The sequence below is a fragment of the Sitodiplosis mosellana genome, unplaced genomic scaffold (genome assembly GCF_009176505.1).
Source record: "Sitodiplosis mosellana isolate CC-2019 unplaced genomic scaffold, AAFC_SMos_1.0 Smas_scaffold_6181, whole genome shotgun sequence".
Taxonomy (NCBI): Eukaryota; Metazoa; Arthropoda; class Insecta; order Diptera; family Cecidomyiidae; genus Sitodiplosis; species Sitodiplosis mosellana.
Window position 1 is genome coordinate 4,757,232 of NW_022601422.1, and position 17,343 is coordinate 4,774,574.

At 37.6% G+C, this 17,343-nt stretch overlaps 2 protein-coding genes across 11 annotated transcripts in view; one reads left to right on the top strand and one right to left on the bottom strand.

The window, feature by feature from the left end:
• Nucleotides 1-17,343, top strand: part of LOC129576375 (cytochrome b-c1 complex subunit 8) — a 250,305-nt gene that overhangs the window by 54,069 nt on the left and 178,893 nt on the right. The window lies entirely within an intron of this gene.
• Nucleotides 1-17,343, bottom strand: part of LOC129576364 (transcription factor SOX-6) — a 115,954-nt gene that overhangs the window by 41,064 nt on the left and 57,547 nt on the right. For 7 of the 10 annotated variants that reach the window (XM_055461330.1, XM_055461334.1, XM_055461333.1 and 4 more), the window contains 3 exons: nucleotides 2,186-2,511; nucleotides 1,670-1,860; nucleotides 78-197 (listed from right to left, as the gene is read on the bottom strand). In XM_055461330.1, coding sequence (XP_055317305.1) covers nucleotides 78-197; nucleotides 1,670-1,860; nucleotides 2,186-2,507 — 633 coding nt within the window. In that variant the 5' untranslated portion in view covers nucleotides 2,508-2,511. Of the gene's footprint in view, nucleotides 1-77; nucleotides 198-1,669; nucleotides 1,861-2,185; nucleotides 2,512-2,956; nucleotides 3,655-9,007; nucleotides 9,230-10,337; nucleotides 10,737-17,343 lie in introns of those variants that run through there. The other 3 variants (XM_055461337.1, XM_055461336.1, XM_055461327.1) reach the window with 3 other exon arrangements.

The following is a 17,343-nucleotide window of genomic DNA, read 5'->3' on the forward strand; positions in this document are numbered from 1 at the left end:
TGGGACCGACCCAGTTTTATATAATAATCCAATTTCATATGATAATGTGCAGAGAAAAAAAAAAGGTTTCTTCTTACCGTTGATGCTATGGTTTGAATGTTGTCACGCGACACTTTACTTTGGGGTTCAGTTCGGTTGATTTGTAAGTCTTCTGAATTGTTACTCGATGGAGATGCGGCCTCTTGCTTTTCTAAATGCTATAAACAGCATTGTTGTTCGAAAAAGAAAACAAAACCAAAATGCATTGAATAAAACATCAAACGATTGTGACGGAGGTAATTGCAATACAAATATTCGATAGCAAGGGAATTAAAACGTAATGCAGTGTTGAATTGAGTTGACCTTCGATTGACCTCTTGACATATCCGGCTATTTTTGCCAATTGCAAACGGATTTGAATTTATTTCATTACTTTTGACACACAAAATGTGTGTCACCGCGATTACATCGCATTTTCGATTCGGCATGGATTCGGACAATTTACAATTATCGCAAATCCGCACACTGTATGCGCGCGCATACATACATCATTTTTACAAATAAAGATAGGCGCGACGACAACTACGACATTGCCTTTTATTGTAGCAAACGAAAAATCACTGCCGCACATCAAACAAACAAAATACTAAGTGTAATCATTGTTATCGTTTGCGCGCTCCCTCTCACTCTCTTCGAACTTGTTTCTCTCAGCGCGCATGCTGACACTCTCTTATCACACGTTCGACAGAAATTTTTGCAGAAGATCCTCTCTCGCCCTAATCAAGTATCAAAATTATTTTTGGAACGTGTTAACAATTCGAAACAACGATTCAACGGCTTTTGTAAAATAATAAAACCATTAAATCGGCACATTGATTGACAATGCAAATTCCGGGATTCCCGCAATTCACGAAACGATACGAGGCACTTTTTCTCAAGCGACGTGTTTTCGATTCAGTCCACTTGTTTCAATGTGAATTTTATCATTATTTTATTTCAATGGCTTGAACGGAGCAAAAAAGGCTCTGAAACACACTGTATTTTAAGATGAATATATCTCGGATATGCAACTACTTGAAACTACTACAATTCTTATTCTTATCGTGTTCGAATTTGTGTAATGCCATCGAAAAGATGTGCGACTTTTGTTTGCCGTTTTACGTGTTCAACCTATGACATTCAAAAGGCTTGCATTTTTATTATCATTTAAATAGATTATAAATTCAATAAAGCCTGAATAAAAGCAATTTTTTTCTCTCCTTTCTTACGTAGCGAATTTGCGCATTCAATTTCACGAGTGAAAAAAAGTCATCGTTGTTCCGCATGAACATTTTGTAGAGAAAAAAAAAAAGAATTTAAATGATTACTTCATTTTTTCGGTTGTCGTTTGTTTTGTTTGCTTTTTGAGTATTTTTAGCCATGATTTATGGACTGTAGTAAAAGTATTGGGTCATCTCTTTTAGCGTATCAGGTTCATTTTCCATGCCGACACTCTTTCCGTTTAATCTCAGTCAAAATAAGGAAATTATATATTGTTCTTCTTGCAGTTAAATCATCTTTCCATCGTCAGAGGTGACTTTTTTTAAAAAATTACAAAAAAAAGCGACTATCAACCCAGAGGAAAAAAATGGCATTTGAGAAGAAAAAAACAACAAAGCGAAATCAAAAAAAAAAACTGACTCAAACGTACCGAATGAATTGGTGAGCAGGATCCTAAGTCGATCTTTGGTCGCTTACACGGCTCTTCATAATCACTGTTATTATTTCGTTCATCAATCGATTGTCGTCGTGTGCTATACTTGTCAATGCTATCTTCCTGTTGACGCTTTTCACTTGTTAATTTCGCTTTAATATTGTCGATTTTACTCAACACATTTTTTGCTGCAAATAAGAGGTTATTCATTTCAATTTTGATATTGTTGGGCATTTGAAATTGTAAAGAAAATCGTTTTTGTTTATACTCAATGGAAATCGGGATTTTATATCGGGGAATTTATGTATTTTTTCTATGAATTTATGATATATTCTATCATAGCATGAATTAAAAAAATGAAAAATCTTGAATCGTAAAATTTGTAACATTTGTACCCAGTTCGAATTTCGTTACGACGATTCCGATTTTGGTATGAATTTTATGATTTTTGATCGAAAAAAAAGAAAAAAAATGACATTTTATCCAAAATAAAACTTGCATCAAATCACTCACCGTCAAAACCGTCTGATGCGAGTGTGTTAGCGGTGACTGTGTCACAATTATCGTTAGCATCGTCGTCGTTATTATTGTGATCGTTGTTATCGATGTCCGCCGTAATATCTTCGTCAATATCACAATCTGTGTCCTGTTTAGTGAAATGCTCGGTGATATCGGTGTGTGATTTGATGAGTGTTGTGGTGTCCTTGTCGATGAGATTGGAATTTTTTTGATTTAATGTGGCCAAATTTGTGTATTGCGTATTGGTTGTAGTCGTAGTAGTAGGTTGACAGCCTCCTTCTAATTTAGTCGGTGGTGATTTTCGCTTTGAAGACATTGCTCTGTAACGAGACGCAGGCAAGGCGATATTGTTATTATTATGGAATACATTGTATATTTGTTTGGTGTGTGTGTGTGTGTATATATGTGAAAAGAGAAAGAATAAAAAGCAAATGTATGAGAAATTGGTTGGTGACAAATGAGACGACGACAACGAACTTGACAATGGTATACGACAAAGAAGCAAGATTAATGCGTGAATTTGATTCGCGCACAGTGGTTTCAATGGCTGAATGAAAGCGCGGTGTGATTCAGACACACAAAAAAAAAACAAATGAATAACAAAAGAGAAGCATAAGCCTGTAATTGTGATCGATTCTGGGGAGAGAAAAAAAAATATTGTTTCATAAAAGAATTCAAAATGATGGGAACGTCTTAAGAAGAGACAAAGTGATTAAGAAATGACATCGTTGAACATACAAAACAAAAATTAGAATAATAATTAACTGGTTATGTGGCGGCATTTTTGTTGTGTTCTTTTCATCATCATCAAGCATGCTCGGCCATTGTAAGCGATTGAGGTGATTTGGTGTTGTCTCTCTCTCTCTCTCTCTCTCACTCTCTCTCTCTGGCGCGCACAGTGCTCATGGCATGTATTTATTATTTGGGCATTCAAGTACAATGGGGTTTTGCCACTCCAAAAATTAGTCAAAGTGTGAATTGTTCTATGTTTGGTTGAACTTTTATGCGCCTGTGTATGTATGTTGTTTGCGCAGGCTTTTGTTTGCGTATTGGCTGTGCGCTATTCACAAAACACGAATGGCAAATAAGACCTTCGTCATTTCGATGCCACAAAATAACAATGTAACGTATTCGTTTGTTCGATGATTTTTTCGACACTTGTGGAACACGGCGGCGAAATCATATTCGCAAGGGTTCAACGCCGTGATTTTTGTCTTGTGTTTTTTGTCGGGTGTATGTGCGCTGCTGCTGTGAGATGGTTGTGATTGTTGTTGTTCTTGCTTTTTTCTCGCACGGCATTCAAATTTCCAGGAATTTCTTTTCAATTGTACCGCTATGGCTATGCTCAAATATTTGCTCTTTTGTCCGTTTCGTTCTTTTGTTGAAGATTAAAATGCCAATTATTATTGATCTCGCTTTCGTTTCACGCGCGCAAATTTTTAGTGACGCGTTAAGAACGGGGTTAAAATACCACGTGAAAATTCGACGAAACGTGGCATTTTATTTGCACATAGCATTGACCATATGCAAGAGACTGACCTCTTTCGCCTCACCTGTCTCTCTTTTTCTCTCTGCGCTATTTAGTTTGCGCTCTCTGATCAATCGAACTTTGATTCGTTCAACAAACTGTCTATTGTGCATAAAAAGGATCTCCAATCTATTTCCATGCTCAAAAGAGAGTAATGAGAGCGCAAGAGTGCGCACTCTTTGACGTTTTTATCCGCCGATCGCTAATGGATCACAAATGTATGAACAGAAAAGAAGAAAAAGATGTATGTGTGTGTGTGTGTGTGTGTGTGAGTGCTGTGGTCGGTTGCTGTTGTTCTTCGCTCAAGTACACTGAGAAAGAAATCAATTGTAAACAGCACTCAACGACTTCGATTCAAATAACAATAAGAAATATCACGTTTTTCTCGCGATGATAGTTTTATTCTTTTTGTTGTCGTTGTTGTGGATATGTGTGCTCTCTCCTTTCGGTATTATTCCTCTGAGAGGTTCCACTCTCCCTCTCTTGCGATTCGTGTGTACATCTTGTACATCTTTTGTTCGACGCGGCTTCGAATAACACAGAGACCGGCAAATGTGTAAGTTCTTTTATTATGTGCAATTGCGCGTTGTATTTTGCTGTGGCATTGTTCTCAAACTGCTCTTACAAATAAACATCACAACGCACAAATAATCGTCTTTTCGTTTCGTTTTTTTTTGTAAGTCTTAAAAAACGACTAATGTGATGAGTGGTGTTCAATTCACCGTGTGTTCCAAACGAAAAAAAAAAGATGAAGTGAGCTCATGTTTGCATGCCGGCGCGATTTTCGATCATTGTCTAATGTCCAAACAAATAGTTGGTGTACCGACAATCACACATCCAGCGAGAGAGCGAGAGAAGAGAGAAAAGAAAATCGGTACGACGATTTTTATTTGCTTTCCGATTCTCTTGTGTATACTCTCTCATTTGAGCATTTATAAACAAAACAAAATGATGACAAAAGAAATGAACTGAGAGAATTGGAGATCCACTCACACATACACAAAATCACACATCGTACACATACCGAAAGACAATGCGTGATTTATAATTTTACAATGCAAATACACATTAAACCGATAAATATACAAATGAACAACAAAACGACAACAACGACGACATAGATGAACAGAGAAAAAAATCACACACGAACTTTGAGAATAAATAAAATGAAATGACAAAAGTACCTAGCCAAAATACAGTGTGCGCAATAAACTACTATGTGAGTGAGAAAACAAATAGTTCAAGTCCATGTTGAATGCTAAGCAAGAAGCGCGCGCGAGCAATGAATAGTTGAAATTCATATGCATGCTGCATGGGGATTGTCTTATTTTTCGAAGATTCTATTGTGCGACTCAAGTCCATACACGGCATACTAGAGTATGTGATGCTGCTCTTTTATTGTTTGCCCGCTAAACTCAAACAATCAACCAAAAAAAAAAAAAAACAACGCATGCATACCATGAGCAATGAAACAATAAGCTGATTTCACCGAAAATGCTCAATTATCGGGCAACAAAACCACCAGAATGATATTAGGGCACAACATTTTATTTAACAGCAAGTCAACTTCTTAACTTAAACCAAGATTGTCTTAATCAGACTGAATACGATCCGGACACAAACGCTTTTTCTTGCATGAAACCACAAACGCATGAAATTTCATTATTCCACTTTACCGAATGAATTTAAATGGATTTGCCATTCGATGTTGATTTATTCTTTCGAAAAATATGAACATTAATTTTACAGCCTATAAACGATACATTAGACACATTTTTATTGTACTCCACAGAGTAGAGAGAGAGAGAGAGAGAAAAGAAATATAATAATTTTTCTGTTTATGTAAGTCATATAAAACGTATTTATAACACATTCACTTTTTGTCCATCGGATAAGGTAGGTGGCAAGCCTTTCATTTAAAATCTGATGCAATTTAATAGAGTTGCACACTTCCGTAAAATAACAATAAACCCCGAAATAAGTTAAGTGAATTGGAAAAGTGTTTCGGATCCATATATTTTTTCTCTTAGTTTTTATTTCATCCGTAAATTGCGTTTAGTAAAATGTTGCGTTTCTATGGAAAACTCTAATGGCTTTGGATGATCTAAGAATATGTATGTGTATCGTTCAATTTCCATGGTGTGTACCGAGCTCCGAGAAGTCGCGCTTCAATTTTATTGTTTTCACATATATTTTTTTTACTCCGTTTCAACCGAAATGTCTTGCGATATATGTGTCAGGGGCTTTGAAACGAAAACAATTTGTTTTTCTTCGCGTTTGTTGCTGTTTTTGTTTTTGAACTGCGCAATTTTCTGTGTGAAGATATTCTCGGGCTTATTTTGATGTTTCTTCTTATTAGCATTGAAGCATTGAATGAAGAATGGTTGAATGAACGAGCCAATTGAATTGATGCCCATTGACTTTGATCCGATTGCCGTGACAATGCAATCCAAACTCTGGACTATTGTGCAATGTATGCTCAAAATCATAAAAGGACAATGGATTCGCCGGTAGTACAAAAACATATGCGGCATTTACATAAGCGCAGTGCAATTGTCACAGAGTGGCAAACGTGTGACATGTCTGATTTTTGTTTTGTGTTTATTGTTTCACTCAACAAACAAAAAGGCATCGCGACACACACACACACACACACACTTGAGCAGCTCAGAGAATCGCTTCGCCGAATTCATAGACAATGACTAAATATGAATCCGGAGATTAATTCCGAAACACGAAAATGGTTCGAACCGAATTGACAAGATCAGTATGGCAGTAACAATGCGAAACGAAAAGAAAAATGGAACAATTGAGATGATCGGCTGTTTTAAAAGTCCAGAACAGAAAAGGGCGACAATAGAGCGAACCGATCTTGTGTTTGTGGGAAATTATTTCCTGTTTATGCATCAAAATGATTTGAATTTCAGTTGCGTTCGAGCATGTCCTTTGAGCCGCGCTAAACGCGAAAGAAGCAACTATTGTGTGCGATGACAAGAATGTGGGCGCAATAAATTGTCCGCATTTTATTCGGTCTACATTTTGATTGCATTACCAAAATACGTACGAAAATCAAAGTGTTTGAACCTTCACAACTGATTTGTGTGATACTCACACTCTATCTCACACACAAAAGGAACGCTCGTAAAAAATAACCAACCAAAAATATTTGAAAGTTAATTTTTGTTCATCTAATTTATGAGGCTAATCGCTACTATTTTTCTGTCGAGAATGAGAGAGAGAATCTCGCGCCAACAAACAACATTCTTTTTTCTCTCCCATTTTCATTGCGTTTTTAGATTTTGTTCACATCGAATTCATTTTTATGCGTTCAGTTTTGTTCTTCTTCTCTCTCGTCGAACACTATCGATGTATGCAATGCCTGATACTGAATTCCATAGACCAACCAAAAACACAAAAAAGAGAAGAAAAAAAACAACACCGTTTCTCTAAACTACAAAAGAAAGCCATGGAAAATCTGTAACAATCCTAATAATAATCGAAACCGAAGCAACGAACGCAACAATAACATGTGTATTACACGAGCTGGCATGCGTGCGAGTGAGAGAGAAGGCAAGAGAATTAATAATAAAAACTGAAACAGAGAGAAAAGCCACTTTAGATTCTCTCTTCGCTCGTAATTAAAAATGTTTTATAATGTGCGATAAGACATGCTGAATGGTTGTTTTGGTTTTGCGATTTGAAGTCTGGTTGTTGCTGGCGGATATTCTATTTCTTAATACCCAAGTGATTCCCGATTTGAATGTTCCGTGTATATCGTTAAAAAAAAAACGCAGGTTGTGGAATGTGCCGGCACCAAAAAACGCGCGCGCGCTCTGTAGATAGAAAGATAGAGAGTGAAGAGAGGGAAAGAGTGAGCGAATATGATAGAGACGCAACAAACCGATCTCGCACAGTTGTATCGGGCCAAAGTGTAAAAAATTTAATAAACTTGAGGTCGTGTCAGATTATCGAGAAAAACATAATCGTTAAGATTCGTGTTGTCGTTGTTCATGTGATCCGCTGACAACTCTTGCCAATTGTTCATTCAGTCTGTTCCCCTGTACTGTTTCAATCAAAAACCAAACACGTTTCACCTCCACACATTCATCGGAGTGCGTTCCTGCCTATCTCATTCTTTTTTTTTCTCTCTCCGTTCACATAAATCATATCACATCACGCAGTGACTTTTGTTTTTTGATTAAAATTTTATACTTCGATTAATTACTCGCAAACACGTTGTCGTATTTTATAAATAGTCGTGGACTCTTTTGATCATTTCATACAAGCTTTTGACACATTTATATTCGCTAAGTTACAATTTTTAACATACTCATTTCACTAGCTCATCGCTTTCACAATATCGAGTGATTTCCCAATTGACGTTGACACCGACGATCGAATTGATCTGGACTTGCGTGAAATTCGATTCATTCGAATGAAAAACTATTATTTCCAACTGATTTTTCACTTGAACAGCGTTCTGTACCATTTTTTCGGGCAAACATTTTTTGATTCATTGTTTCTCATTGGAAGTGTATTTCCGTTAACCCAGAGAAGAAAAAAAAATCGTTCATAATTTAGCAGCTGTGGAGAAACAATGTGCTCTTAAAAATGGAAAAACTGAGCCGATTGGCAATTTGATCACTTCAAAGCTTAAAGTTACTCAGGTCATAAAATCCATTTTCTATAATGCCCAAACCAAAATGAAAAAAGGCAATGGAGAAAAAAAAACCACATGAAAATTGGATTTCGTTTATTAAATGTATACAAATTCGTTTGTGTGAGAGACAATAACCATGGTTAAAAATGCATCTTTTTCTACCATATCCTGCTGCAAGAAGAAATTCCAGTTGCAACTGGCAGAAAATGAACAATTTCCATGTCTCAAATTCGGTTTCTTTTTTTCGGCCGAATAACAAACATACAAAACCTAAATCATGAATTGATTTATGATTTTCGTGCTGTGATTTTTCTCAATCTCTTTTTCTGTTGTTTTTCCACTTTGGTGCCTGATCGACCGTCGTTTTTCACATGAAAAAAAAAGGCTCAATTCTCAAATAACGGCACATTTTGGTCCTGCAGATGTTTTTACATATATTCGACAAAATTGCTGCGTGCATGAGACCATGGTACTTGAATTTTTGTCCTAGCACACACATATACCGAATTTGAAAAATGCAGACATAATGCTTCGGTTCAAGTCCTTTTCCATTCTCTCTCATTCCCTCCCTCTCACTTTGTATCTGTTTTTTTTTTCTTTCAATTTTTCGAACGTGTACATTGTTTACCAGATATCACCAGACCCGTGAATCCAATTTCAATACACAAATCGTTCGGCGGTGATGGCCATCGTTTTGGGTTGTCAAACGTTGTATAGCTCAATTGCTTGTGTTCAACCAAAGCGACAATGGAGCGTAAAGAAAATATCGATGATTTTCAATGTGCGTGTGATGTGCACGGCTTTGTTTTTCCACATCGAACCATTTTAGCTGGGTGGGAAGCAGGATTTTGTGGATTTTTCCTGAAATGAAGTGAAAAAAAAAATCTTCGTTTCTTGTAATTCGATCTGTGTCACGTATACGTATTCGTGGACATTTGTATACAGAATTTTGTTTTCTCGGTATGGATATCATACTTCAAGAAACACGTGCAGATCAATGGTATAAATATCGGCCCGATCGAGGGCATTTTCATTGCCTCTTCAAGTCATTTTCTATTTTCAATATTGAAAATTTCAATTTGAATTCATTTCAATTCAAACAAATGAATTCGTTTTGAATTTTGAATCAATGATTGTATGAATAATTTCAGATAGAAATGACTTGAGTCTTTTTCTAATGTTTGATCATTGAATTCATTTAGATGCGTTCACTTTTTTTACCGGATACATTGTGTGTGTGTGTTTTTTTTTCGGTTGTTGTTGGATAGAACGAAAGAAAATGAAAGATCAACATTAACTTATCCTCTTTGAAATGCTATTTCCGGCAATGCATTGCTCTGTGCCGCGTAACAGAAGAATAGTTGAAGAATGCATCTCTCACATCTTTCTGTGTGATTTGAGTGAAACGTAAGTGCCGTGGAAGAATTTTCCGCTCTGTTTTCCTAAGCACGGGGCACACGAACGAAACAGCAACACAACAGAAAATAACGCAAATACCAAATTCTCGTGTAAAAGTATTTACGATGATATGCATCGCAAGGAATCCCCATAATTCACAGACGCAAAAGAATAATAAAAGTAAAGTCGGAACAAAAACTAACAATGAAAAACAAAACAAAACCAAACAAAAAAACAAACGCTGTAAACGGCTGAGAGCACGAAGATGCATCACGGCTGCCGTATAGTAGTGCATAACGGTAAATATGGTTAGAAAAGCCAGAGAGTATCTCTGCGGCGACAATACACACGATCATACACACATTTAATGGCAGCCGGCAATAAACAGAATTAAGCGCATCCCATTAATTCAAATGACGCTTGCTTGTGACAATTCCAGGCACTCATCACACACACACACGGACGCACAAATACAGGGCATGCAAGTGTACTGAATACGCTTACTTGAGCCTGAATTTGTGGAAAACTCTCTTTAAATATGCTGCAAACAAAACACTCACATGATTTATTCGATGAATCTGGTAAAGTTTCGAAGAATTGCGATAAGCACGCGAAATTTTTTGTACTTTTTTCATTAATTCGGCGAAAAAAAATCGCTTAGTAATCACAATAGAACACTCGCATCATCCTTTTTACGCACACAAATGACTGAGCTGATCGCTCGTGTTTTTTTTTCGTTAATTTTTACTCGTTTTTGTTGCAGTTGTTAGAGAATAATGTTTTTCGCCGATGTTTTGATGATGATGAAATGGGCACTTGGTTTTTTCTTTCGGAAATTAATCGAACCAATGGCTTAAAATTGGAAGATAATATTCACCCTTCGAGAAATGAAGCTTTCTTTTATCAAATCAATTTGTTATGGAAAAAAATCATCTTCGCACTTGTTCTCTGGAAACAAACTTTTTCTAACTTGAAAACCTTCGTTCTTTTCACAATTAACACATGAATTTATTTTTTTCAAATTGAATGTTTATCCTTTTATTGCTGGATTGACTTTAGCCACAAAATCACTTAATTTCCAAACATTATTATAAACTGCTTCAACGACACAAAAAGGTAACGAATAGAGATTAAAAGTTTTTCTTTTTTTCTCTCTTATTATCGCTCTCTTTCTCCCTCTTCGAAGAAAATAACAAACCAGTCAAACGTTTCAATCGTTCGCTGGACCGTGCGCGTTCACAAAACAATGGATCCGTTAAAAAAAAATCAAGTGAAATCAAGACGAAAAGTCGAACACAACTAAACACCCGTTACAATACCCGTTACAGTAACTCACTCGGTGTGTTCTGTCGGAGCGCTTGAGCGGGCTGTGTCATTGTTGGTACATGGCAGCAATAGAATGATGCTGGGCCCTGCGGCAGTCGAATCGAATGGGAGATTTTGAAGCGACAATGACTAAAACGGCGACGACTACAATGCGATGACGAAATTCGATCGCCAAAGGAGCGAAACACAGCACACATAGCGCAGCTGAAAGTGTGTGTACCAAAGAGGAGAAGAGGCAACAGAGAGGAAAAAAAAAACAACAACGACGATGACGACGACGACAACAACGGCAACGCACACACCAACCGAAGAAGAAGAAAAAAAAAGTCGAGTAAAAACGACGAAACAGTAGAAAAAAAAACGAAAAATCAAAGAGTAACAAAAGCATAGTTTTCGTTGTACAGAGAGTGCGTACGGAGCGGGTAGCAGCACCAATGATACACAACAGTACGCCACGTATTTGTTCTGTGAAAATGCACGCATATGGTCTCTCGAGTTGTACTGACGTACTGACACATGTGCGCGCATTCACTTGAGAAAGAACTGAGAAAAAAACAAACAAACACCCAACGATGTGCATTTTCCTTTGCTTTGTTTCCATTCTTATCGTCGTCGTCGTCGTCATTGTCGTTATTTTGGATGCTTTATTTTTCTAACCAAAGTGAGTCGTTCGCTCAATCATTGTTTACGGCATGTTTTTTTTTTCTTCTTCTCGTAAGTCGGTTGAATTCCATGGCTTTTCTCGCTCCATCAAATGGCTATGTGTGTTTTTCTTCTGTTGATTTGCATGGCGCATATTTTTCATTTCAGTTGTCATTCGATGCGCCTCGATATATGCGCGTCTTCACTCACTCACTCACCACACAAACGCAAACAAACGAATAGTAAACAAATTATTCTTGCTTGTGCCAAATGCCATGCGAATTATAAATGCGTTATATAGTGTATTCGGTCACCCTCACTCCAATTTGGAGCTCTCTCTCTCTCTCTCTCTCTCTTGGTTCGGCAGCTAATCAGCGGTTTCGCTGTGCGACTTCGATGACATACGCGAGAAATATGCACATTACGCGCTCCCGGACATTCGTTACTTAATTGCAACCGATAAAAAAAACGCTCTAACTCACACAAACAAACATTTGCAATGACAAATGCTCGGCGTGCGAACGAGCCAGCAGGCGAAACGAACGAACGAATGGACGGGCAGAGCGGTGTGTTACACACTTAAAGTTATATGAAGTGCATCGTACGCAATTTAATTAAAAATGAAGCTTGTTACTTTGGCCGAGTGCACACCTAACATACGGCGAAAAACAATAAAAATAGATTTTCATTCATTAGTAGTTTGGCGCTGCATTGCTGCTGTCATGAAAGACATTCCATTTGGCCGAGTTGCATTTTTTTTCTCTCTGTTGATTTCGTTTCCACACACACACACACACACACACACACACACACTCAAACTGACTCTTGGACGATTCGGCGTGTATTTGATTGTTGCTTTTTTTCGTGTGTGAAATAGCCGAACCGGAGAAGCGAGAGCGGGATACAAGAAAAAAATATGGCCAAGAATGTGCTGTGTGGCTTTGATCAGTACATTCCTTGCAATTGACTTTTGTGTGTGTATTTGCGCAAAATACGCCAGCACAAAAACTTTCACCTGTGGTCGCATCAGGGAAAAAGCCCGTCCGTACGAGAAAAAAAAAACGGTTACCTAGTTTAAAAATAGAAAGTTATAATTTTTTGTTGGAATGGAATTTGCCAACGTGTGTATTGTGTCCGAAGCTTTTAAGTTTATTTTTTTTTTCCCAAGTCGTAAATGGACTAATCAATTTCTGGTGTTGTTGTCGCTCAGCCGTTGTTTTTTCTCTCAGTTTCGTACGGGTTATGTTTTTTTTTATTGTGTTCAGCCGTTTCGTGTTCATCAAATGCAAGAAAATCACTTTACCGATAACACACACCCAGATAATAGATTTGATACATTAAAAAAAAACGGCGACCAAAGAGAGAATCATATTAAAAGACAAGTTAGATAATCGCGTAAAATCGCTGAAAATGAGACAAATGGCAATACTTCATGTTGCACACATGCGCGCTAGCGCGCGAGACAGAGAAACAAAGAGGGAAAAGAATGATATCGCTGCCGCAGAAAAAAATAATAAAAATCAATCAATGTCAACGTGTGTCGTTCACCACCGTTGCTGATATCATCGAAAAATGTACCGACGCGAAGGAGCGCGTTTTTTCTCTCTTTGCATCTCGACCAACATATTTAATTGGATCGATTATTTTGTTTTTTGGGGTTTTTTTATGGTTTGCATTTGTTATGCCTTGTTAATGTCTTTCTTTTTCAATGTCTCTTTGTGCGTCTATCTCATTCGATCGCTTGGTTGCACCGATCCGATTTCGATGTGATTTAAGTGTAAAAGCCACACCATCATAAATCACATTATAATTGAATGAAAATCGCATAAATTTTCGGATGAATGTGCTAAACGATGGCATTTACAGTTTGATGATTGAACGAATTTTGCACACAAAAAAAAAACGCAACAAATCGTATCAAGTAACGATCACTAATAAAATATAGAAAAAGAAACAGATCTCCTAAAATACAAAACAACACACGTCCACAAATTAAATTAGTGTCATTTTATTGATCCAAAATCGCCAATTCGAAATGATTAAGTGGTCTACGATGGTCACAACTGATTTTTATCATTTTGAAGCAAACTGTCAAATGGGGTCATTCATCTTTCTTTCTCTTTTCTTTCTCTCTCGCTCTGAATACCGTAAATCCGTTTTCGGATAAAATTAATATTTCTAGTTTCAATTTGTTTTTTCGTCTTGAGTGATAATGACAATGCTGTGCAATATGTTTGTCAGCAGTTGGGCATCTAGGCAACAAACGTACTCATTTAGACAATGAATTATTTTCGGTCGGTGTTTGTAAACAAAATCGCCAGGCATGCAAAAGATGCTCTCAGTACAGTCAGTCGTTGGTGTGGTTGCCGCTGCCGCCACTGTTGTTGTTCGAGGCGAAATGTACACCAAAAACAATTACGCACAGGAAACACGAAAACATCTTCAGTGCGCGCATTATGCTGTGCTGTATGCACTGGATCTATCGATCTTAAGATAAGAGCAAACTCTAGTCTGTGTGGATCTTAGTGTTAGTGTGACGATTATGAAACAGAAACAAAGACGCACACACACCACAACAACAACAACAACAAAAATAAGAGAGAAAAAACGATGAAGAACGAAACAGAAACAAGAAAACAACGAAAGATACTGCAATGACATGCCATTACATCCACAGTGCCACACAGCACATCTGTATATCATTAGTCATTTCCATTTACTGTTTCGTACACATTTTTATTGTTGGCATTTTGTCTTCTTTTCTCTCTACATATCTTTAACATGCATATGCAGTTTCAGCGCGCATCGACGAATCTCTTCACTGAACAGCATCGTCCAAAACTTTTTTCCTTGCTTCACCAGAGTGAGAGACATGAACAACAACAACTACATAAAAAAAATTAACAACAACAACACAGCAACTGAGGCGAATTAACGACAATTTCAAGACAAATCGTACTTGTGCACCATTTCCATTTCCAAAATGGAACGAAGGGAAGAAATGTGCACATGATCATAATAATAAAAAGAAATGCTGGAGACGCACACACTGCGAGAGAGAGCGAGAGAGAGAGATAGAGAGAGAGAGAGGGCGAAGGACTGAGTGTTGAGCATCATCAGTTTTGTTATTCAATAGACAACAAAATGCATGGTTAATGATTCGTCGATTTGATTGTGCACCAAGTGAATGCCAAAAGACAAGTGGGAATCACGAAGTGAGCTTTGAATGAAGCAGCAAATGAGGTTATTTGGCGGGAATTTCCACTTGCATCATGAAAAATCGAATGCGATTTCATTTCCGGTCTCTATATCTACCTCTCTCCCTTACGCTCTCGCTCTCTGTCTCGGTTTCCTCACCAAAATGCCCCGCATTGAATCTAACTTCGATTCAGCAAAAAGATAGATGACTATCACATTTGGTGTTTGTGTTGTGCGCAAGCGAACGACCGAACGAGGCAGCAAGCACAGTCTTCACTGGCATTATTAATGCATTATGATCATAATCGATGTAATAAGCAAAATAATGGAACAAGTAAATCTTTCTCTTTGTGAGCGCGATCGACATTTTACATCTTTGTTCATCGAATCGCATTCAATATATTTATATTGTACACGTATGGATATGTGTATTTTTACCGGCATACCCAACTTTTTATGCTCCATATGAACGATAGAATGGATTTTATTGCCATAGGTCGCAGATGCTCGCGCACGGCACTCGATCGTTTATCGCCGCCCGATCTTTCGGCTCTCTTCGCCGGATCAAATATTATAAACATTTATTTCTATCATTTTGTGATTTTTATGCTTTTCAAATCGACTTGAAAATGGCCAAACGTCGTTTTACAAATTTATTCTTTGCGATGCGATAATCCATCGATGCTCTTACCCTCTCATCCATATAAATCGGGAATACTTTGAAAAGGTTGGAAAACTTGCGCAATATATTCACTTTGAAATGTGTCGCTTTTTGTCAATTCAATTTTTCTCTCTTCTCCTCTCTAATCGATAGCGCAACGACCGATCTGCTCCACAAATCATTCAATTGTTCGACATGGAAAATGTTGCGCGCAGGCTTTTCTTCTTCAATTCGGACTCGGTGAATTGTATTAACGGTCAAAAAATAAAGTGCAATTAATTTCGGTACGAAAATTGTAAATGAAAAGTGCAGTTTATTGGTTGGGCTCCATCGCTTTGTATGTGGGTCTGTTCATTAAAAATCGCGTTTTATGCGCGCATTCCACTAAGCAAAATGTGCCACTTTGAGAGTACTGAAAAAACAACAACACCGACGACGACGACAACGACATCGACTCGATCAACAACATTCGCATTGAATCGAAAGAAGAAATGTTTGTTTTTTTTTCTCCCTGTTGTTGTTGTTTCACGATGTATTTACAGTGTGATTATTGGACACGATAAATGGCACACAACAATGCCTCGCCAGTCGGAATTTGTAATTTTTTTTTATTCCGTAACCATTCGCTCGATTTGTTTGTGTGCGCGCGAGCGCAAAAAGACAATCATCAAGCGCATATCGTCCTGTACCAACTCATTGTCATAGTGGTCGCTGAATACATTTGCACTGTTACAGAGACGAGGCTAGGTTCAGCACAAAACATGTCAATGCTGATTAGATTTGTGCAACGCGCCAAACAAACATACGCAACGAGATCTAGGAGTATCGTTCATGTTTTCGGGCTTCTCTGTTCAGTCGGTTCAAATCGTCGAAAAAACACTCAGCAAGTATGCGATTTTCTTTTTGAGGTCATTTTGTGCTGCGCACACAAAGAAACGAGATGAACACAAACAAAACAGAATCAAACAATTCACATTACAATTTTTGTCCATATGAAATACATAATGCAAACAGAAATAGACAACGGCCGTTGTCTTTTGTGATGGAGAGTACGCGCGTACGCGCGCTCGTTCAAACAAAAACACTCTCAACAAATGGCCAAACGAAACAAACGATAAAATGAACACACAAAAACCAAAATGAATTTGTTTCGTTTTATTTTATACAGAAACATGTGCGAAATTCAATTCGATTTTCAGGCACTGGTTTTGCACTTTAGCTGTTCCCTTCGAATTGAACTCGAACTCGAACCCCGTTGGCATATCGTCTAATTGTGGCCAAATGATGTGTTTCGATTTGAATAAACGCAAGTTTGGTGTTCGTCGACCTAAAGATTGTCTATATTTTATAATCGGAAAATGTTATTTCGAACGAAATCAGTACAAACGCACAACGAGAGAGAGAGAGAGAGAGAGAGGGAGAGAGAGAGAGAGAGAGAGAGAGAGAGAGAGAAATACCAAAGATGATCGAAACAGAAAAAAAGAGCAACGAAACAACGGCACAAATACTGTATTACATAGAATAAAAGAAAAACGCCTGAGCGAGACAGGGAGAGAGGGAGAGAAGGAGAGAGATGGAGAGAGATGGAGACTAAAACAAAGACACACGCTCTACAAACTAAACAAAGATGTTCATTCTGTCGTTGAATGCAATTTTTGCGAGAGAAGCAATGAGCAAACTAAAAAAATGGTCCGCGCGCAACTGTTGCGCAAAGAGCGTGACAATATTGTCACTGGGCG